The following is a 23158-nucleotide window of genomic DNA, read 5'->3' as shown; positions in this document are numbered from 1 at the left end:
GGAAGCATTTGACTGCAAGGAGGAGAAAAATCAATTTCAGGTGGCTACTAACATCAGGATTTCTTATCTCACATAATAAGAAGCCTAGGGGGGCACAGTTTTAGCAGCTCACTCATACTTTTGCTCTCTCTGCTCTGCCATCTTCAGCTGCAGATACTGCAGTCATTTCCAGCATCTCTTGCAGCCATCATCACATCCAGTGATGAAGGGAGATGTTTCCTCTTGTGCATCTCTTCTTAACATGGAGAAGAACCTTTTCCAGAAGCTCCTACAAGAACCCCCTTGGGGTACCTTGGCCAGGATTAGCACACATGATTTTGCCCTAGCTGCAAAGGAGGCTAGCTGACAGAGAACTGCAACCTGAGAAGCCTGTATCAGTTCTGAGTAGACAAGTCAGATAATTCCTGCCTTCAGGAAATTTACCTTTCAGTGATGCAACCAACCCAAAGACTTGAGGTCTGGCAGAAGAGAAGGAACCAGAAGGGAGAAGCTACACAGAGTCTGGCTTCAAGACCATTGCAGTTGAGGTGCTGAGAGGTCACAAACTGCAACTCTAGAAATTCAGGGGGAGGTCAGGAGCAGAAGCATATCGAGAGCAAATCCCATCACTTAGTTCCCCACCAAAAGAATTAAGCAAAAGAGAAGAGAGTGATGCTTCTCTGCAAGAATACAGGATAAGAGGCAGAGATGGATGACTGTTAGTCAAGAAAAAAATTGCGAAACAAATGTTGGCCATCTCCATGTTACCTGCTTTTATTTTTTAAGTATTTAATATATTAATTTTTTTGTCTATTTCTAATAAAATCTTTTGTTCTAAACCCCTTTGCAGTTGGTAAGGTACTTTCAAATCTGTTAGCCCTTTTGATCCCCTTAACACTTCCGTAAAGGAAAATGGGACAGAGAGGATATGCCTGGATTTTCAGATGCAGGAACAGAACCCTGAAGAAGATGGTTGATATGTCCGAGTTTACATTACAGTCATGCACCACATAACGACATTTTCGTCAATGATGGACTGCATATACGACGGTACACATGTACAACGTTGGTCCCATAAGATTAGTACCATACAGCCTAGGTGTGTAGTAGGCTATGTACTATCTAGGTTTGTCTAAGTACACTCTATGGTGTTCGCATGACAAAATCACCTAAAAACACACTTCTCAGAAAGTGTTCCCGTCATTAAGCACACGTGACTGTAATTATAAGCAGCAGAGCCAAAATTGGACCTCAGGAGCTATCAGCTCTTAGTCAGATATTCTTTTGACAGCATCCTAATTCCTGAAAAGGAATGCATATGGGAATGGTCTGATGGATATTTCTTACTTACTGTAAGCTCCTGTTTTCTATCACCTCATTCCCTTGACTTTTGTTTCTCTATTAAGTATCTAAATTAATAGAAAATGAATGCTCATCCAATTGAACTGAACCAGTAGTTTTAAATTTTTGTTAAATAATAGGAAATGAAATGTGCAAATATAGATAAAGATTAGAGGAATTATTGGGAAAAGAGCACTGGATGATGATGTATGAATATTAAAAGTCAGTTCCAGGCATCATTTCAAGTTCTCTACCCTCATTTTCCCACTGGCCCCAATTTTCTGAACCATTCTTTTATTAAAAAACAAACAAACGTGGGTTTATCATATGAATTTTTGAAGCTGCTTTAAATCATTTTGTAACAAGAAGGGATATAAATAAATTAATTAAAATAACAGATTGTGTACAGATAGTCAGTGTACACTATAGTCTTACATAATACATAGGAAAATATTATCTACCCTTCCTGCAATGCACAGATCCACGTTTTTTAACTATATCTTTTTACCTATTTGTAAATAGCGTCTCCAAGCCAAAATGGGATCATGGGTCTTTTAAAAAGAAACTATAGATAGATTTATAGTATTGACCCTTTCTATTTGCATTTGTTACCCAGTGAAAGTCACATGTGCTACATAAAATAAACCTCAATAATTATAAGTGGTTGGGAATCAAGCCTAGTTGAATGAGTAAAAACTCTGAATTGCAGAATAGTTTAACAAAATGTTATGGAAAGTTCTTTTTTAAATAATGATACTTTCTGTAACCTATTCTAATAATGTATCCAAGTTAATAATTTATCATTAGACACGCCATATACTCTCAAAGAATTAATATTGTGATGCTTATACCACTCTGAAGGACATGCACTCTAGTTGTTTATTCTTCAGTGGGAATGGATTGGTGCTTGGAGCAAAATTTTTTATTACATGTCTAAGCATAGAAAATTTTAAATTAAACTAACTGGATGAAAATATAAATATTTTTTCTAATTTGCTCATGGAAGTTTCTTTTTTTAAAAGTTCAGGATATACATTTTTTGGCCTATATTATTTTTTGCTTTGCTGTTCATTTTATAAAAATGAGTTCTTTCTCTTCTCATTTTCACCCTTTAGGTATTACTTTTTCACAAACTGATATAACAGTGCATATCTGTTGGGTCACATTGTTTGAAAAAATCACAGTAAAAATTAGCAGTCTTTTTATTTGTTTAATTTATTCAATAAAGTAAGAGAACAGAATCTGTCAGCCTTGACCTAAAAGTCCCGCCACTTCTCTTCTTCCATTCTCATTCTCAGGCCATCACATTTGGTCACAGAGCTGTGGCGGCCCAGGGTTCACTGGTTCGGATCCCAGACGCGGTCCAATGCACCGCTTGCCGAGCCATGCTGTGGCGGCTTCCCATATAAAGTGGAGGAAGACGGGCACGGATGTTAGCTCAGGGCTAATCTTCCTCAACAAAAAAAGGAAGATTGGCATCAGATGTTAGCTCAGGGCTGATCTTCCTCACCAAAAAAAAAGAGCTTTAAATGTCATCTACATGTGTCTTCCAAATTTCTGTGTCCAGCCCGAGCCTCCCCCCGAACCCCAGGTCCTTATTCCCAATCACCTACTAGATCTCTCCTTTATTTGCATGTCTCACAGGCCTCTCTCACCCTTATCATATCAAAGCCATACCCCTAATCTTGATCCCCAGCCTCCTCCTCCTGCAGCTTCTCTATACCAGTCAACGGCAACCCCATCCTTCCAGGTGTCTAGGCCCCAAACATTGCAGTCATTCTTTTGTATTCTCCCTCTCCTACTCCCTCTCCCTCTCTCTTTCTCCCTTCATCTAACAAATTAGCTAATGCTATCATCGCTACCTTCACTGTCTCCGGGATCCAAATATTTCCCGTCAGCTCACCATCCTCCTACAGCACTCCATCATCTCTCTTCTGGATATATCGGCAGCCCCTATCTGCACTCCCTGTTTCACCCCTTGCTTCCCTGGAATCTGCTGTCAACTCAGCAGCCAGAGTGATGACAATTCATGTTAATCCTCTGCTCAAAACCTCCAGTGGCTCCCCACCCACTTAGATTGAGAGCAGAAGTCCTTATTGTGACCCATAAGACTCCACAACATCTGGCCTTGGCTACCTGACCCACTTCCTACCACTCGCCTCCTTCCCCTCACTCCGTCCCAACCTCACTGGCCTCCTTGCTGCTTCTGACTTAAGATCTTATTGACTTTTTCTTCCTTCTACTGGGAATGATTTTCTCCAATTCCTTTATCAACTTCAGTTCTCTGCTAAAATATCAGTTTCTCTGTGACCTGATTATCCTATTTAAATCACACTCCCACCCCCCAGCATTCTCCATCACGCTTCTTTGCTTTGTTTTTCTCCATGTGATCCATGCTAGGTTTTCTTTATTTGGTTAATGCCAGTCTTGCCATATTCACTGTCAGCTTCAAGGAGACAAGGATTCTTGTTTGTTTGGTTTGTAGATGAATCCCAGCATCCAGTGCCTGGCGCTCAGTCAGCATTCACCAAATATTTATGTAATGAATTAAAGGAATGAGGTGGGAAAAGGCCAGAGTGAGAAGTGCAGTGGTGCTGAAGTGGAAGGTGTGTAAGGAGAAAGTGGGAAATACAGATTGAGGCCAGCAAAGCAAGTGGAGGGCTTCAGCTATAGGGACAAAAAAGGGTTTTGAGCAAGCGAGTATCTTGATCAGAGCATTCTGACAACCAGGCAGAGAAGAAATTTGATGCACATGTTGAAGGAAATAGATAGTACACAAGTTAGCAAACTGTTGCATCAAAGACCCATCAAGGATGTACCTTTCTTTTCCACCAAAACTTCAAACTAGCTTAAGGAATTTGAGGAATCACATAGCTGAACAATCCAAAAGCAAATACTGGATGGCTTCAGGCACAGCTTTACCTAGGACTCAAATGATGTCAAGAGACTCTTTCTTTCTCTCCATTTCCTGGTATTGTTTCTTCAAGTGTCAGCACAATCCTCAGGTCCCATATGGCTACAGGCCCTGTATCCTCTCTCTCAGGAGTCTCAGGGAACTTCTCACAGCTTTTCATTGCCTCTAATGGAGTCATACGCCCATTGCTCAGGCAACCATGGTAGTCTGGCAATGGAATGATCATTGGCTTAAACTAGGTTACACTTCACCCTTGAGCTGAGTTGGGGAGTAGTTGGTTCTCCAGAGGGAACTTGGGATATGACTGTTATAAGAGGGAAATGGAGCTGGTAATGGCCACCAGATGACCACTACAGAGGGGTACTGAGGGCTCGAACTTGAATCATTGCAATGGGAATGGAAGATAAAGGAAAGAAATAACAGGCATCACGGAGATGAAATCAAGTAGACCTCCTGGCTCTGAACAGGGAGAGGAAAGGACACAAAGAAGCTTGAATGCAACCCAGATCTTGAGTTTGTGTGACTAGGGTTTGGCAACGTCATTAATGAAGATTCAGGATGAAGTAGGAGGAACAGATTTACGAGAGAAGGAAAGCATTTCATTGCTTTCTCATCCCTGTTTTTATTAATAAAATTGTTTCCAGCTTCTCAGAGCTCAAGAAGAATTAAGTTCTGCAAGAGGCAGGAGGCAAATTCTTCCACCAACCACTTATTCTCAAAAAACTTGTCCCAGCAGTTTTTAAGAGTCTTGTCTCTGAGCCCACGTGTGAGAGAGTCAGACTGAAAATTTATTCTCTCAGTAGTTTGAATTTCCTTTGGTTGAGCTACCAACACCTACAGAGTAGAAAACCGTTGGTGCTGAGTTCAGTCTTTTCTCATTGAACATTTCCACATGAGTGATTTAGGATTGTAAGATCATCTTCTAATGCATTGTGGATTAGGCTTAGAGAAACATGATGCTCATCTATAGAACTCTAGTAAATGCCTCGTCAAATTATAAGCGAGAAACTTTTAATTGTTGATGGACCAGGATGCAAGAAAGGAGTGAAGGCAGGCACTGAAAGATAAAATGACATGTGCAAATGTAGTAGTCAGCACTTTTTTTTTGAGTATTTACTATCTACCAAGTACTGTTCTGAGTTCTCAATATATAACAAGTCATTTAATCACCACAGCAACACTTTGTGGTGAGTACTATTATTATCTCCATTTAACAGATGATGAAACTGAGACCCATAGCTGGTAATTGGAACCAGGACCCAAGCACAAGTAGTCTGGCTCAAGGGCCTGTCCTCTTAATAAACTGATCATATGTTCCAGAACTGCCCAAGACAGCCATAATTTATGCCTGTTGCCTTGGCATAATTATAAATATGAACTCTAGAAAGTGTCCCTGTTTGGACAATAAATTATGAACACCATTCCTCTTAACCACGATATTTTGCTTGTTCAAAGCCAAGAAAAATCTTGTCTGAACAACAGAGGTATCCAAGTGATCAGGCTGTATCTCCAGTCCTAAGAGGAGTGACAATTTGAATTGAATATGACTATTTGGTAATCATCCAATTTGCCCTAAGAATTACACTGGCTGTATGGGTTAGTGTAGGTTTGGTTTTAACCAACGAATCACTCTCTTCTCTTATGACGTTTAAGGCTCTACTTTATGCTATTGTAAAGTTGCCAATGACCTTGGTTTGCCTCTTTCTGGAATGGTTTTTATTTACGCCTCACCATTTGGCCCCTCTAGGTTCCCCCGGATCTCCAGAATGAAGTGCTGATCAGCCTGTTGGAGACTGATCCAGACGTGGTGGACTATTTACTCAGAAGAAAGGCCTCCCAATCATCGTGAGTACCCGGTTGTTCCATCCGCTAGGGCCACCCTGGGGATTTCTATTTCCATTTCTAAATAATTACAAAGGTTTATATAACTCCATGCAGGGTGACTTGAAGTGGAATTTTCGCAACTTTCTGGCAAATCTGATCCGTCCACTTAACCAGAAAATACTTCCGTCTTACCAATCCACTTATTGAATTAGAAACTGCTTTAGGGGATTTTTCTGTTTTATTTTTGTCTTTTTATAGCCCCTTGATGTCTTTTTGACTGTGTTTACTGGGGGAAAAAAGCACTAAATCACTGAGAAGAAGCTCAAGGGACTGATCATGATGCCTATCAGTGATTCTCGCTCTAGAATCTTCATAACTTTACTAGGGGCCGCTAAGGCTGTGCCTGGATGCATTGTATGTGTGTAATTTACCAGCGCGAGCAACACATTAACAAACCACAAGACAGACCTCAGCCAAGGCCTAGGTGCCCATTTGAAAATAGAGGTGTGCACCCTCTTGATTCTCCCACTCTTTGTAGCTAGCATCCTTTTGATAAAAATGCACCCTGGTCTCCACATGCACCCATGTTTGTAATGAGTAAAATGCAAGCTATGCTGTAGGCTATGGTTTGCCACCATTTTTGCCCCCAAGGGAGGAGCAATGAATTCTTGCGTTAGTCAGATTTTATGATTAATCTCAACCATTTGCTGCAGAGGCAGAGTGTATGGCGCTGCTGAGCATTTGGCAAAGCCAGTTAAGGGAATAATAGTGCATCATTAACCAGGAGCGATGTTGCCACCATGACCCCAGACCTTAAATTTGTGACAGGAAAAGTTGTTATCCTCTCATGAAAGTATCACTTATGTTGTGCATTTAATCTACTGAATTTCAACAATTCTAAGGCACATTTTACCCCATGTTTTATCATCTCTGAAATTAAGATTAATCTCATAATCAATGGCATGTCCTAATTTAATTCATAGCATTTTCTCTTAGTCGTATATAAAATAGTGGTATGTCTTATTCAATGGTATTTTAGAAACACTGACACCGGTTAAATTGTTCCTTTATACTGATGTTGAATTTGATGTATTAATTTTCATTTAAAACTATTTTAGACATTAAAAAATTATATTCTTCAGAGAAATTTGGTGAAAAGAAATTTTGCATTGTTCAGACCCCTTCTTTCCTGGGTCATTGCATTAACAGCACTGCTAAATTCAGCTTCACTCTATTTCTTGCAGAGCAGGGAAGATTTTTTAATTAGATCATCCTTTCAAATGCACTTTTTAAAATCCATCTCTGTGCCAATAGTTATGAGGCCCAATTCTGGTTCAAGTAAGTTGTTCTGCCCGGATTCAAGCCCCAAGAGCCACGAGTGAATAAAAATATATTCAAATTGTGTAAATGGGCTGACATTTCACAGTTTTGCTTTTCATATTAGAGAATTAGGCTCGCTTAAATTTTTCCTAGATTTCTAACTGTCATCAAGGTGTAAGTTCTAATTTAAACTAACAAATGGCTTTTTTTCACAGTAGATCTTGTATAACCAGAATTTTAAGAAACTCACATATTTCTCTCCTCTGCGCAAGAAAACAGACATGGCTGCATGTCTATTTGTGAATCCCTCATTAAACTGCATTTACAACATTTCATGGGTACTCTGTGGGAGAGCTAGAAAACACACACCTAAAAAACCACTGATTTTGAGTTACTGAATTTCTGCTTTTATAGGGCATTTTTAAATATATAAATATTGTACTTTGAAGAATGGTTGGTGGAAGTTATTTTTATGTGGTTTTCAAGTACGATCTTTGCATGTAAATACCAAGAAGTGAGCCTTCCTTTCTCTACTCTTAGGAAAAGGAGGAAGCAGGCATATTAAGCCCATCCCAAGAAGTACAGTTGTCAAGCCTCTTCTGTTCCCTATCCCTATAAGAATAAGAACTGTAAGGTCTAGGCAAGCTGACCCTAGACCAAGACCTTAGGTGAGTGTCAGGGCTTCAAGGAAAGGGAGGGGAGCTCACAGGAGCTCTGTGGATGTCAGAGACTATCAGCATTATCAAATAGAATACATTTGGAGAAGATTTTCTTAGTAAGGAGGAGATGGGAATGTTTGTTTTTTTTCCTTTAGGTACAGGCCAAGGATCAGCCCAGAAGAATGATAATGATGTCCTGAAGAAAAATACTTACATAAATAAATATTTAGTTTTAATGGCCTTTTGAGGCTTGAGAATCCTACCTCTCAAGCTGTAGGTAGTCTCTCCATGCCTTAAATGTGCGCTTCTCAAACTATACTGTGCATATGGATTACCAGGAAATCTTGTTAAAATGCTCTTTCTGAATCAGTAGGTCTGGGAGAGGAAGTCTGAGAATCCACATTTCTAACAAGCTCCCGAATGATGCTGTGATGCTGCTGGTCCATGATGCGCACTGAGTAGTGAAAGCTTAAAATATAAAGGCATATTTTTTTTTAATTTTTTGTTTATTGCAGTAACATTGGTTTATAACATTGTAAAAATTTCAGGTGTACATCATTGTACTTCTATTTCTGCATAGATTACATCATGTTCACCACCAAAATACTAATTACAACCCATCACCACACACATGTACCGAATTATCCCTTTCACCCTCCTCCCTCCCCCCTTCCCCTCTGGTAACCACCAATCCAATCTCTGTCCCTATGTGTTTGTTTATTGTTGTTATTCATTGCAGTGTTATTCAAGGCATATTTTTGACTTTAACAGCTTGTAGACTTGTTGAAGGAAGCCTGCAAGGGTAAAAACAATAGGAGGCATGTTATTAAGTATGTCACAGAGTGCAAAATGATATGTGCTGGGCCATTGCTTGTCAGACTTGCCTGCCCATTCTAATCACCTAGGGAGCTTGAAGAACCACTATGTCTGGATGCCATCCCTAGAAATTCTGATTCAATTGTTCTAGGGTACCGTCTGGACATTGGGATTTTAAAAGCTCCCCCATGAGATTCCACTGAGCAGCCAAGGGTAAGAACCTCTGGCTTAGATCCTCCACATTAGATACTACATATTTACTATCACATGGAGATTCTAGGTAGGTGATTTTTGACATTAAAAAGGGCTTTTTGTGTTGACAAAGGAAGGGAACCAATACTCCAAACCATAAATCCACTTGGGATTTGGAGAAGTGAAAGAGATGTGACTTGCATGTAGTCTCAGGGATGGCTTCTAAGAAGAGCAAGGATTTGCAGTGAACTTGAAGACTGGAGAGGTGTCACCAGGCTTGGATGTTTGGGGAGCTTGAACCAGGGCCTGTAAATAACAGTAAATATGTTGGCTAGCTGTGGACACAAAAAAGAGGCTGACCAGCACAGAGAGGATAAGCCCTTAAATGGCAGGCTAGGGGTGGTGCTTAAATCAGGAAGTAGTGGCAATGAATTACAGTGATGATAGATTACATTAATGATAGATTAAAGAGGTGACAAATTACGGTACCCCAAATGCCAGATGGTGCTGGCTACATTGGTATGTCAGTTATCCATCAATAGCACACACCTGTATAGCATAATGTGCTGGTTACGAGCCTCAAATCCAGAGCTAGATCATCTGAGTTCAACTTCCGGTTCCACTGCTAGTAGCTGTGTGGTCTTTGGTAAATAAATTCATCTCTCTCTGTCTCAGTTTTCTCATCTGTAAACTAAAGATAAAAAGTAGCACCTACTTTATAGAGTTGTTGTGTTATTAGAATAGTATCTGGTTTTTAATAAGTGTTAATGATTATTGTCACATTACTTCGAATTTCACCATTTTGTTTATTTACAACTACTTACCAAAGACTTGGGCATCACCAGATTCTATCTTGCTATCCACGAGATAGCAATCTATGAAGGCAATATGGCACAAGAGAGAACCCATTCATGTTGAGTTGTGCCAGTGTCTAAAGGCAAAGCCCACCTGTACGTGCCTGATCTAATTGGCATCAGGATGACGATGTTGGTTCTGGAACAGAGAGAGGGGTGAGAGTGAAAAGGCACTGAAGTGGGAACACAGCCTGCTCGCACTAGGCCAGGCAGATTTGGGGAGGGACTGGAGGTGATTGCATGTTTGCAGAGAATGAGGGAGAGGGCCTGGACGAGCTGTGGCACAATGGGAATGGACAGAATTCTTGTTTTGAAGACTTTATTGAGTGAAAACTCAGCTAAAAGGTTGAGAGTTAGGCTATAAAAGGTAAGAATTCAAAGGATTAGCAGGAAGACGACAGAGTGGGAAGCATCAGTAGCTTCTAAAATGAATACCTTCAGTGCGGTGACGCATGATCTCCCTCATTATTCTCTTCTGACCCTTTGGGTTTTTTCCTGAAGCTTCTGTTCTTTACCGTCAGTTCACATATCTAAATAAAGCTTTTGATTTCTGCCCTCCACGTGGAAACTGCAAAAGATTTTATTTGGAGTGGAAAAGTAAATTTTCAGAAGAGTGTAGAACCAAGAATAGGAACATATTTATTATAATTTCTGTTTTGAAAGATCAAACATTTAGTGATATTTGGGAATTTGATGTTTTGGTTTGAGTTTTTCTCTTCTTTATGCAACAATGGAATTAGGGGAGTGAAAGGAGGGTTCATTATTTTTTCCTGGGCTTGTCTACTTACATTTTTGGCTTCAACCAAAATGGAATGCCAAAGGGAGATTAGAAGAGACATTAGTAACAATGCAAGACTTCGAGGTTTTTAATTGCTTGTCTGCTATATTTATTAGAATTATATGCTTTTCTTCAGAGATACTTAAGATAGATCCCCCTCCTTTGATTTAGGGGTGTAAGGAAATAGGGGATGAGAATGGAAGGTTAATCAAGATGACAAGGTACAGAGGTGTCATAGCGGGGCTGGGGCTAGGGCAAGGAGAATGAGGTGCTCATCTAGGTGCAAAATTTTAAAAAAAGCTCCGTCATCAAAATGAACAATATTGAAATGTAATATTTTTATAAATCAAAATTTACGCCAAAAATCTGTGATGAACAGAACGTCAAAAATCTTTTAAAAGACTAATGCCGCGCCAAGCCATACTAGAGACTGAAACAAAAGGGAAAATATGTGCCCCTGGCTTAAATGGAAGCAAACTCATCAATAACATTTTGAAAATGTGCTTCTTTGTTTATCTCATTTTCAACCGAGAGAATTGCTATGTTTGACAATTTCTCTGGACCAAGTGACAGTCGTAAATAATTTTTAATTGAGTTAACCTGAACTAAAATAATAATAAAATTCTGTTTGGGCATAAATAAAGCATTTAAACTTAATATAATGTTGTAAGTTCTAATGCACCTACTCTTCAATTTTTCAACTGCTTTAACGTTCTGGGGAAAAAACGAACCATTAAAAAATTACATAAAACCACGCATACCTATATGGTATACCTATACAGCATACAAGGCTAAGTAGAGCATTTTTCCCTACTATATTCTGGGAACAAAATCAGTATACAACAAATTTAACTGCATTTGGGAAGAAGGCCGATATGGATAAACCAAATCCATAGGCATACACTTTTAAATTTCATTGTATTTAATTCTGCTAATGGCCTTCACAAAGTTTTTACTGAAATTGCCCCCCAAAATAGCAAAACTGATGGCCAGCCAATGAGGATCATGGATGAAGACCCATAGTCGTCTCAAAGGTAAAATTTCAGAACTGGAAAGTAATTGCTTTCCTGTTGAATAAGGTCTTCCTCCTTCATGATGCTGGAGCATTTAGCCTTCTTATAATTTAAAAGCATCACATTTAAATCCTGTAGAGAATTTCTTCTAATCACAAATTATCATGTAATTTATTTTAATCTTTCAAAGATTGTCATAAAAAATGTCTTCTTCCACAAAACCATGAAGTGTTACAAGATGAACTATAATTTCTGTTTTCCTTTTATTAGGATTTGTAAAATCAGAAAAGTTCTCAGGAAATTTTCAGAGACAAGAAATCCCACTTTACCAGTATAGCGTAACAGGAAGGAATCCAATTGACTGGCCGTAGCTGGTGGCCTCAGCTGTCATTCTGTCCCAGTTCCTTTGAAGTTATCAAGCATTAACCTCACACACATGCACACACAAAGACACACACGCTCCATTCAAGAAAGCCTTTTCAGCCAGACGATTTTAGGAAAAACGTATGTGGAATAGAGAATTCCATAATGAAAAATTCCAAAAAGTGTAACTGTGCCTTCTATGGAAAGGCAATTCAAGATGGAGGGAGAATTTATCACATCACCTCTTTCTTCCAACATCTTTACTGTGATTCACAACTTATTTATAAACTTGCAAAATGTTCATTTGAAGGTGTTTTATCATGCATACTGTAAATAAAATTAATAAAGTTAACATTGTTTTCTCTTCATCTGTCATATGCCTCCATATGCCAGGGCTATTAGGAGGGAATTAATAAGAGCTAAAAATGAGGAGAAAAATTTCACAAAAGCCCTGGACAAGTTCTAATGTCCAGGGTGCTGGATTCATCACCTGGTGGGGAGTTTGGATCCATGTCTGTGTCTCTTTGGAGTGAGGTGCCTTTCTTCCTAGGATTCTTCATAATGGATGCTTGGCAGAACTGAGCATGATTAATGTGAAAATCCTCCATAAATACAGATCTGCTGTGGCAGTGGATTCTTTTCCCAGATCAATTAATATCATCTGAGATGGTTATGTGCTTTGAGTTCCAACAGACTGAGGTTTATCAGTTGAACAATTGAGCCAATTGAACAAGGATGAAGCCAACGCAAGTTTGAAATCTCCAAGGATGTTTCTCACTGGAGTAGCTCAGCGAGAGGCTGGGCTGGCCACATCCGGTGATTGAACCGGAGTTTTCCATTTATCCACAGAACAAGTTCTGTGTTTCCGGCTGCAGTGCAGGCCTGCCCACAGTACCCTGCCAGCGTGTTTACACCCTGACCTGGAGGGACCAGCTAAGGGTGAGAAAGTGATTCGCTCTCCATGTCCATCTCATGCTTATTTGGTTAGCTGAAACTGGCCATGCATGCTGTGGATGGTCCTGGCGTTTTCAAGTCTCACAGGGAAACCTTCCATTCATGGAGGCAAACCCATGTCAACTGGCTACCTATCCACCCAATATTCCCAACCTCAATCCATTAAATTCCAAGACAGAGAGAGAGAGTCCCCTATTGTGCTTTTAAACTATTTCTCGTCTAGTGAATCACTGGTTAGAATGAATATTTTATATACATAAATATATGAATTTATATACATAAATTTATTACCTTTACTTGGAGCACTGAACTTAAAATTGTCTTTATAGATTTGAATCATCTCAGAGACAAATCTCAGAGATGACATTGGTAACCGCTTGTCTCATTTTTCAGAGATACCCAAGTGAGGGTTCTGGATTTGCTTCCAATAGATTTAATGATAAAGCAATGGAATGACACTAAATTTTTTAAAACTCTGAACTCCCAATGTTGTAGTGAGAGTCCTGAGGAGTGAATAAAATAATTTTGTTATGTTTATTAGTGGTGGGCTCTTATGGAAAGACAATTCTTGGACATGGGTTCTTAGGCAAATTTGGCCAACACCTTACTGACCTCTGCTGAGAAAATAAAATGATAGATAGGAAATACTTTAAACATTTAAAGGGCCATCAACTCTAAATATAAAATATACCGTTTTACTATTGATTTTCAATAACTTTGAATACTATTTATCAAATAAGTTTTAGAAGGGTCTTAACCCCTGCTGCCTCTACTGTTAGAAAGACATGTTATTCAGTCGTCTCCTCGTTTCTTTCACTCATCTCTAGACTGTGATCAGGAACAAGGAAAGTTGTTAGCAGTAGCTTAGCACAGTGCCTGCCACATAATGAACTCTGTATAAACATCAATTTTTATTCTTCTCACAGGCCGAGGGGTTATTTCACATAAGTGTATCTCACAAGCTGCTTGCCGTGTGTAGTCAAGCTGTATCCCCTTCCATCACCAAGATATGCTGGGTGGCTGGGAAAAGAAGGCAACGCGTGTCATTGCACAGCCCCATCTGCCATGTCCCTGGCTGTGACCCCAGGCACCCTGAGGAGGTTCATGGCCTATGTCAACTGTGAGACACCTCATCCACCTCTACCTCCAGGAGTTAGCTTTAGCCACCTCCCCCAGTGTCTCCCCTGATTGGGGCCCCAGCTGTGGTCACTTTGGTGGCTTGACTTAGGAGAATGAACCAGAAGAGCAGAGAAAGACAGGTTGGCCTCTCCTGCCCCTCTCTCACCTTAACATGTTCTGATCTGTAACCAGACTGAATTCAGTTGTCTGTATCCTGCTGGCTGGAGCTGGCTGGGATGGGCACACTCTCCCTCCTTCACTCAGCTGTGGCCTCGGCCACATCAAGGTCAAGGCCACCACCTTTACCCCCCACTGCCTGCTAGTGCTGAGGTTTGGGCCACTATCTGTGCTTTCCCTCCTGATTTGACTCAGCAGATCCTTGGCCCACTATCACATCTATGGATTGGGGGAGGGAAAGTGGGCTTGGTATCGGAGGTTCTCAAAATTCCCTATGCATCAAAATTACCTGGAGGGCTTTTTAAAACACAGTTTGTTAGCCCCACGTCCAGAGATTTCCTTTCAATTAGCTGGCAAAGCCAGCTTCACAGGCTGCAGCTTGTGCAGTCACACAGGACCCCACACTCAGAAAAATCCTGTGTTTGGCTTAATGATCTGCTCGCACTATCTTGAAGTTCTTAATAATTTTTTAACTTCGGGTGCCACATGTTCATTCTGCTCTGGGCCCTGCATGTTATAGCCAGTCCTGTCAGTAGGTCTAGAATGGAGCTTCAGAATTTGCATTTCCAACAAGTTCCCAGGTGATGTGGATGCTGCCGTGTCAGTACCACTGAGTGAGACTTTGCAGAGTCAGCCCAAAGAACAAGAAAGGGACAATGGCCCTCCGCCTCCTCCTGTCTCACTTCTACTTGGTCAGATCCAATCATAGCCATGAAAATAGAGGGAAAAACCATGTGGCAGCTTCGGGTACATATGCTATTGTTATTATTGTTCTTTGTTTTACTTTGTTTTGTTTTAACCAAGCTAAATGTTCTCACAAAGCACACTGCCTTTTCAATACACCCAACAATTAATGTGGGTGTAATTTCCCTATCTGTACATCAGTCTAAAAGCAATTTATTGAAGCAGCTTGCAAGAATATGTAAAGTGGAACCATATTGTAGTAAATAATTTGAGAGACTACAGAAAGGAAAACAATGGAAAGAGTGATAAGATAAGATGAAGTTGGGGTGTGAAACACACAAAGGCATACCACAAGCTCTGATACACCAACTTGAATGGAGCCCCAATTCCTTGGAGCGTTTTAGAAGTCATTGCAAAGAGAGATACATTATTTATTATGTGATGCATGGTTCCGTGGAGTGAAAACAACCTACTTCCGTGGTAGAAACCCAAATTTCCCTAGTACTGAGACTTAAGAGAAATTTCTTCCATAGGGTATCTTTCTTTGTGCACGTAACTGTTGGCTGAATCTACAACTTATAATATTTTGTTGAATGTATTCTCTTCTATGTGTTTTTTAAGACAGATGAACAAGACATGAGACAGAACAATTGGAGTCTCCATGAGCTAAAATACAACCTTTCCAAAACTTTCCTCCCAATGGGAGGGGGCAGAAAAGCATTCGTAGCCCTGATAGTTATTTTGTTTTGGCTAATGAACTGACTTGACTTTCTTTAAAACGTCCATAAAATAAGGCTTTATGTACCCACTATTACTGGCATAACACCATGACTTATTCTTGCTAAGCAAACATAAGGCATTTTCATTAATGACTGGGAAAAATGTCAACTAAACAGAGAAAACAATTGAGATTAGCCCAGCAACATACTTTCTAGCCCTGGTCACAACATAGAACCCTGATTCTGACCTGAGCTCAGTGTAGCTACCAGTTCTACATATTCCATTTTTCTCCTTTTCGTAGTAAAGTTTCCTCAACCAGAGTCAAACCCGTGAAGACAGACGTCTGTCCATTTGTTTTGTTTTATGTTCCCTTCACTAGAATTAGTGAGACTTTTCCACCTTTAGTTAGATACGGAGATTAAATAGTTTTTTCTCCACTTTCCAGTCGAAGTCGTAAGTTCCTTTTATTTTTCCTTCATTCATTGGAGGCCTAAAGTTTCTGGAAAATCATCCTCGTGGTTGTCCTCTGACTCTTTCCCATAAGATTATCTGTCATCGGTTTAAAGAGAAGGCAAGGAAAGGACTTATTTATTCCATGTGGGTAAGAAATTCCTTCAGCAAACAGTGCTGGAGCCCCTGGCTGCCTCAGTGACAAGGAGGCATGTCACAGACGCTGAGCTGCTTTTCCACGCGGACACTGACCCCTGCTGGAAACCCCAGACAGAGCTGGATCCCCTGAGAGCGCAATTCGTCGGTGTTGCATGCACAAAACCATTTGGTTAAGAAAGGATCGCTCAGGCGTGTGTTTATCTTCTTTAAGGTCACAAAGGATTTGTTTTGAAAAATTAAACCAAAAGAAAGCAAAGAGAAGTGAAGTAGGGGGCAACAGAAGCAGGTTCTGGAACTTTTGTTTTGTTTTGTATGGTTTTTTGTGAGGAAGATCAGCCCTGAGCTAACATCCGTGCCAATCCTCCTCTTTTCGCTGAGGAAGACTGGCTCTGAGCTAACATCTATTGCCAATCCTCCTCCTTTTTTTCCCCTTTTTCTCCCCACGGCCCCAGTAGATAGTTGTATGTCATAGTTGCACATCCTTGTGGTTGCTGTATGTGGGACGCGGCCTCAGCATGGCCGGACAAGCGGTGCATTGGTGCGCACCCGGCATCCGAACCCGGGCTGCCCGTAGCGGAGCGCACGCACTTAACCGCTAAGCCACGGGGCCGGCCCCCAGGTTCTGGAAATTTTAATCAATCTGTCATCATTTCCCTTTAAGATGTTGTCAGGGCCACTGTTTTGAGGAAGGTAGAAAATACAGATGTTCCCAGGTAAGACTTCGAACACTGCTTTCATGTTCCTGACTGTCTCGTTTTCCTGTTCCACTCATTTTTTCGCTGTTATTTCTGTTGCTGTGACAATTCATGCACATGTAAAACGTAATGGATGTGCTAATTAGTATGTTTTATATCAATTTGTAAAAGCACTAGTGCCTTGTAGAACCATTTTAGGTGTATTTAAATACAATGGACTCTAGTGATGGTCATATATTTATCTTTTCAGGCATTTTCTACATGAAACAATTATTCCCACCAGTAGCATCATCATCATCATCGTCGTCGTCGTTGTCACAGGAAAGATAGATTTACTTACACTAAGTATTTGGGCGGGAGAAGAAAAGTTGTTCATAAAGCCATAATGAACTTCATGTAAAATTTCAATCATAGTTTTATCTGAATTATTTTTAATTCAGGATATTGAGGAAAGTTAAAGGGTTATCTACTAGTTTTTCCTTACTTAACAGAGAGTGAGCATGAGACTTTAATTTTAAGATGGAAACAGGGATTAAATCAACAGGCATTTCAGCGAAGCACATTGGAAAATACAGGGATCCATCTCGGTTGCATCTTCCCTCCCTCCCTTCGCCTTGACATTGCCTGTAACATCTGTTGGGTTTTGCTGCCCTCTGCTGGTCTTTCATGGAAACGCTTTCACCTTGTTGATGTAGAAGTCTTGGAACATTGCTCAAAAGGTCTTTTTGTTTCAGCCTCTGTGTCCAGGCATTCTCCTCCTGTCATTTGTGTAACGGTTGTGTTGTTTGAATCTGGTCACTAATTATTAACACACTCACGCACCTGTAATTGTCTCCTTGTACCAGAAGCCCTGACATGCTGCGGTCGGAAGTTTCCTTTTCCGTGGGAGGAAGGCACTCATCCACAGACTCCAACAAGGCCTCCAGTGGAGACCTCTCCCCTTATGACAACAACTCCCCAGTGCTGTCTGAGCGCTCCCTGCTGGCTATGCAAGAGGAAGCGGCCTCGGGGGGCTCGGAGAAGGTTTACAAAGGGCCAGAGCAGTATGTGCTGGTGGGCCGCTTGCCATCGTCAAAGTCAAGGGAGAGTTCTCCTGGACCAAGGCTTGGGAAAGGTAAGGCGCCTGGCCAGCGCTGGCCAAATCAGTGACTCTGATTGAGTGTGGCACGGAGTAGGCGCTTTGGACCTTCGCTCCATCCCTTCCTTGTTTTATGTTTCTGTAATTCGTTGAACATTTGCGGAGTACCTGCTAAACACCTACTCTAGGAAGAGGAAGGTGTGGTGAGCCCAGTTATTGTCTTGGAGGGTCCCTGCAGAGCCAGGCGTCTAGGAAACACTCTCATGCTCAGAAAGCCACTGGTACTCCCAGCTGACTCTTTTCCCTCCAGCATCTGAGGAATTTTATGTATCCTGGTCAGTGAATTTGGGTGCACATTTGCTAGTCTCCCAATTATTGCTGTTACTTAATAAGCTGAATCTACATGAGATATCATGTTCCAAAGAGGCCTCCATGGGAGATTAAGATTTTTAGGCAAAATAAGGGCTTCGTGGTCAAATACACTTCGGAAATGCTGGGTTAACCAAGCTAATGGTTTCTCTACTGTACAATTTCTCCAACTCTTTGAAGTGCTAATGGGCACCATGAATTTCTACAATAGGAATGAGGGTGTGATTTTCAGTTTTTCCCAAATTTATTTGACCACCCAATGTTTTGTTCTGTTCTTTCCCTCCACAGAGTAATTCCTCAGAGCCAGGACTTAGCAAGACACTAAGTAATAATTGGAAGACATAGTACAAATTCTTGCTATTTTATCTTCAATTTATAATTTAATCCAAAGAGCTGCTATAAAAAGGCTCTCTCTTTTTTTTGGTGTTTTTAAATCATGTCTCTTTATTTTTATTTTACAAATATTCGTGTCAAAAAATAACTTTAAAAATTTACAATGAAAACAGTAATCTATGTTCCCACCAGGCATAAAATTTATTTTTAAAATGTGAAATTTGATTTTTCCTAGTCCTTGTCCATATGCATACATAATTTTATATATTTGTTTTCATAGTATAGCTACTTTTGGACTAAGCTTATTTTACTTAAAATCATATCATTAAGCATTTTTCATTTTGCTAACGTTTTTCATGGCCATGATATATTCCCATTAAATTGATATATCATAGATTTTTAACTATTCCCTTTCTGATATATATATAAATGATCTCTAATTTTTTCTCTTTTAAATTAGTGACAAATTTTCTATATTTAATATTCTCTGCAACAACAACAAAAAAGCAATCTGAAGACAATTTTGCTATTATGAAAGGCATGGCGTATTTGGATTTCTAAATACAGATTCAAAGAGATATTATTAGACAAGTTCACAGCAGGAAAGCTTAATTCTCTCCTCCCAGGGTCAGTGTCTTTGCTTCCCAGTTTTTAGCAGGTAGGCTAAGACACATAGTAGCTTTCATTTATTAGCAGATAGACTAAGGCACACATTATTTCTTTCCATCCCTTCAATATCTTAGCAAACTTTAACACTGTGGGTCTTAATTTTGCCCCTCAGGGGACGTGTGACAATGTCTAGAGGCATTTTTGGTTGTCACAACTTGAGAGGGGTGCTACTGGCATCTAGTGGGTGGACACCAGGGACGCTGCTCAACACCCCACAGTGCACAGAACAGCCTCACCAGAGAGAATGATCCAGCCCCAAAAGTCAGTAGTACCAAGGTTGAGCAACCGTGTCTAACCTGTAACTTTCTCCCTGGAACTAACCCTGAAGGAACTAGAAGCAAACTGTTAGAATCCAATGACAAGAACGCTAGATTTAGAGTTGATAACCTGCTCTGCCGCTTTGGACCTGCAGGATATTAAGCAAGTGATTGAAATTTTCAGAGCCCCATTTCCTCCTCCTGTGAAAACTAAGGAAGATAGCAGTATTAATTCATAGGGTTTAGTTAGCTAATCCGTGTAAAGTCCTTAACCCAGGACTTGGCATGTAAGTGCTCGATAATATTTGCTACGTAACCCTGTGGCATTTCTTACCTGCTGTTTTCACTACTTGCCGCATCTGTATGGACTCAGGTGCATCTCCTTGGGATTCAATGAGAGAATGCATAGAAACTGCTGAGCACAGGGAAGCACCCAGTAGACATTTGCTTCTAGAAATAGGCATTATAATCACATCACAGGATTATAAGGAGGATTAAATGAGATGGTGAAAATGCTTACCTTGTAAATATTTACAGATAGACTAAGGGGATGTATGAATGAATACATGCAGGAATGAATCTGCTGATGTCAATAGCCGAGTATTCCTGAGGATAGTACAGAAACTATAACTAGTGCTCCTCTCGCTCTATGTTAATGTCCTTGGAGCCTAGAAGGGCTGTCGTCACCCATAACCATTGTATTCGTTTCCTATCACTGCTATAACAAATGACCGCAAACTTAGTGGTTTAAAACAACTCGCAAATTTATTATCTTACGGTTCTGGATGTCAGAAGTCTAAAATGGGTCCACAGGGCTGCGTTCCCTTCTGGAGACTCTAGGAAATAGTCTGTTTCCTTGCCTTGTCCAGCTTCTAGAGGCTGCCCGCATTCTTTGGCTCATGACTCCTTCGTCCATCTTCAAAGCTAGCAATGTAGCATCTTCTCTCCTGACTCCCTCTTATAAGGATCCTTATGGTTACCTCAGGCCCACTCAGTCTCCTCATCTCAAAATCAATAACTTAATCACCTCTGCAAAGTCCCTTTTGAATGTAACATCTTAACAGGTTCTGGGGATTATGACATAGACATCTTTGGAGGGCGCTTATTCTGTCTACCACAACCAGATATAGAAAGAGCCTTTTTGCAAATCCCAAATGGAATAAGTCTCCTGAACGGCAGCTCTGCATCATAGTCTGTCTTGTATTCACCATAGTCTGAAATATAGTACTTTGCATAGAAGAGATGTTATAAAATATTTCTTTATTGATTCTTGCCCTTCAATATTTATTGTGAGTTACCTACCTTTTTGTACCCTCTTTCCTAGATATGTCAGAGGAGCCTTTCAATATCTGGGGAACTTGGCATTCAACATTAAAAAGTGGACCCAAAGACCCAGGAATGACAGGTAAAGTATTATTTTTAAAACACTGTTTATTGCATTTACTTTTTAAACTAATTTACTTTAATTTTTGCCTTGCTATCATCATGTTGCATGCTTGTCAAATATTACTGGAAAATACAGCATTTCACTGTACTGTCCATGTTGCTTTATCTCATTGGTCCTGCAAATCACTGGGTTTGCATTTTTGCTAATTTAAAAAACAAAGTTGTATTTATTATTTTCATTTGCATTTCTTTCTCACCATTATTTTTCAGTTTTTCTATTAATTAGCTGAATTTCACCCATTGAATTATCGTTTATGTCATTGGCTATTTATGCATGCTAATGTTTTAAATTGATTCTTATAAACTCTTTCTATAGTAAAGATGTCAACCCTTTGTCCATATTGTTTGCCGCTGATATTATCCCTTGCATTTTGCCCCGCTTTGGACATCTGAAGTTTTTATTTTTTGTTTTATGTAATTAAGTCTATCACTATCTCTTTTTCTGAATTCTTTCACAAAATTAATCTTTACTTAAGTATCAGATATTCAGTCATCTATAACGCTTTTCTCTTCCATAGTATTTCATTGTTTAAACCCTTAATTCTTTAATCCATCTGGAATATATGTTGATATATAGCATGAAGTATGTAAATTATTTTGTTTCATTGTTCCAGATGTATATGTATATATATATATGTGTGTGTGTATGTGTGTGTGTGTGTGTATATATATATATATATATATATATACACACACATATATATAGTCCCTTTCTCATTGTTTTGTAATACCTCCCATATTATTTTTTAAAGCATGGTGCATCAGCGCATTTTTAATTAATGGCCTCTAATCCAGCTGACTTCAGTACTGATCCATTATCTAACCACGTCTCATTGTATCCTATGAAATGCTTTACTGCCTTTTCTCCCAAGGATAAACTATTCCAAGATGTTCTGCTCCATTTTCCTTCTGCTGTTTCAAGTCTGATCTGTCTCTATGTAAATGCTCACATCCCCCCTCCAAAATGATCTTATTCTCTTTCCCTGCCTACTTTTTAAGAAGTGAGAGGACAGGGCAGACCCATAGGAAAGTAGCAGTCTGGGGAGATAGACCCCAAGAACTCTTCATTTGCTTATGAAATGCACTGTTTCACTCTCCCTTCACTTTCCTGAAGAAAGTTGTATCAGTTAGGGAAGGCTAACTGCTGTAACAAACACCCCCTCAAAGTCAGCAGCTTAACCTATCACAGGTTGATTTCTCCCTCACATCACAATCCCCTGCGGATCGTGCAGGGTAAGGAAGGGTGAGAGCGCTCTGTTTCACATGGTCATTCAGAGGCCCAGGTTCCATCTAGGTGGGGGCTCCCCCATCCTCAGAGCACTCGGAGTCTTCCAGGGTTTCTCCCTCTCAGGCTGGAGGTTGAGCAAAGGGAGAGAGCAAAGAAGACTAGGGATGCATTTGTTTTTGTCAGACCAGGCCTAGAAATGGCTCACATCACATCTCTCCACATTCATTGCCCGGACCTCATTGATGTGGCTCTCCTAACTGAAGGGAGGCAGGGAAGTGTCATCCAGAAAGGGAAGGGGAAGATTTGGTGAACCACGAGCCAGTCCTTTGCACAATGGTGGTGGTAGAATATACACAGTGACTGCTGTCTTCATTATCTTCTGCCATCAAATGGGCCATTTTAGAGTCAATTCATTTATTCCTACAGCTTTTATTGACATGGTATAAACATGAAACATTATAATTTGTATCTCCTCTGGATTGTAAACTGTACTGGACAAGAAGGGAATGCTTCCTTCACCTTCTAGATTCAGGAAAGTTTTTATAGCCATGTAGAAGGGGCCTTTCCTGAGACAGAAATTAGTGACAAGGACTATTTAATCTAGTTTGACAGCTAACCTATCAGAGTCTAGGCATCTGTATTTGGAGCTGCTATGTGAATTGTGCCAATAATCAAAAAGTGTTTGTCATTTCTTTTAGTAAGGAGTTTTTTTCTTTAGGCAGCGGCAGCTGAGAATATCCTGTGTCTTTTCAATTTTTGAAGTTGGC

The 23158-nt window shown here is 40.1% G+C and overlaps 1 protein-coding gene across 1 annotated transcript in view; it reads left to right on the top strand.

Moving 5' to 3' along the window:
- The window catches only part of ARHGAP6 (Rho GTPase activating protein 6), a 249467-nt gene that overhangs the window by 224076 nt on the left and 2233 nt on the right, over positions 1–23158 (top strand). The window contains exons 10-12 of the mRNA XM_058535432.1: positions 5982–6079; positions 17857–18125; positions 21042–21122. Coding sequence (XP_058391415.1) covers positions 5982–6079; positions 17857–18125; positions 21042–21122 — 448 coding nt within the window. The remainder of the gene's footprint in view (positions 1–5981; positions 6080–17856; positions 18126–21041; positions 21123–23158) is intronic.

This window comes from Diceros bicornis, chromosome X (assembly GCF_020826845.1).
Source record: "Diceros bicornis minor isolate mBicDic1 chromosome X, mDicBic1.mat.cur, whole genome shotgun sequence".
Taxonomy (NCBI): Eukaryota; Metazoa; Chordata; class Mammalia; order Perissodactyla; family Rhinocerotidae; genus Diceros; species Diceros bicornis.
This window is presented reverse-complemented; position numbering and strand designations above follow the sequence as displayed.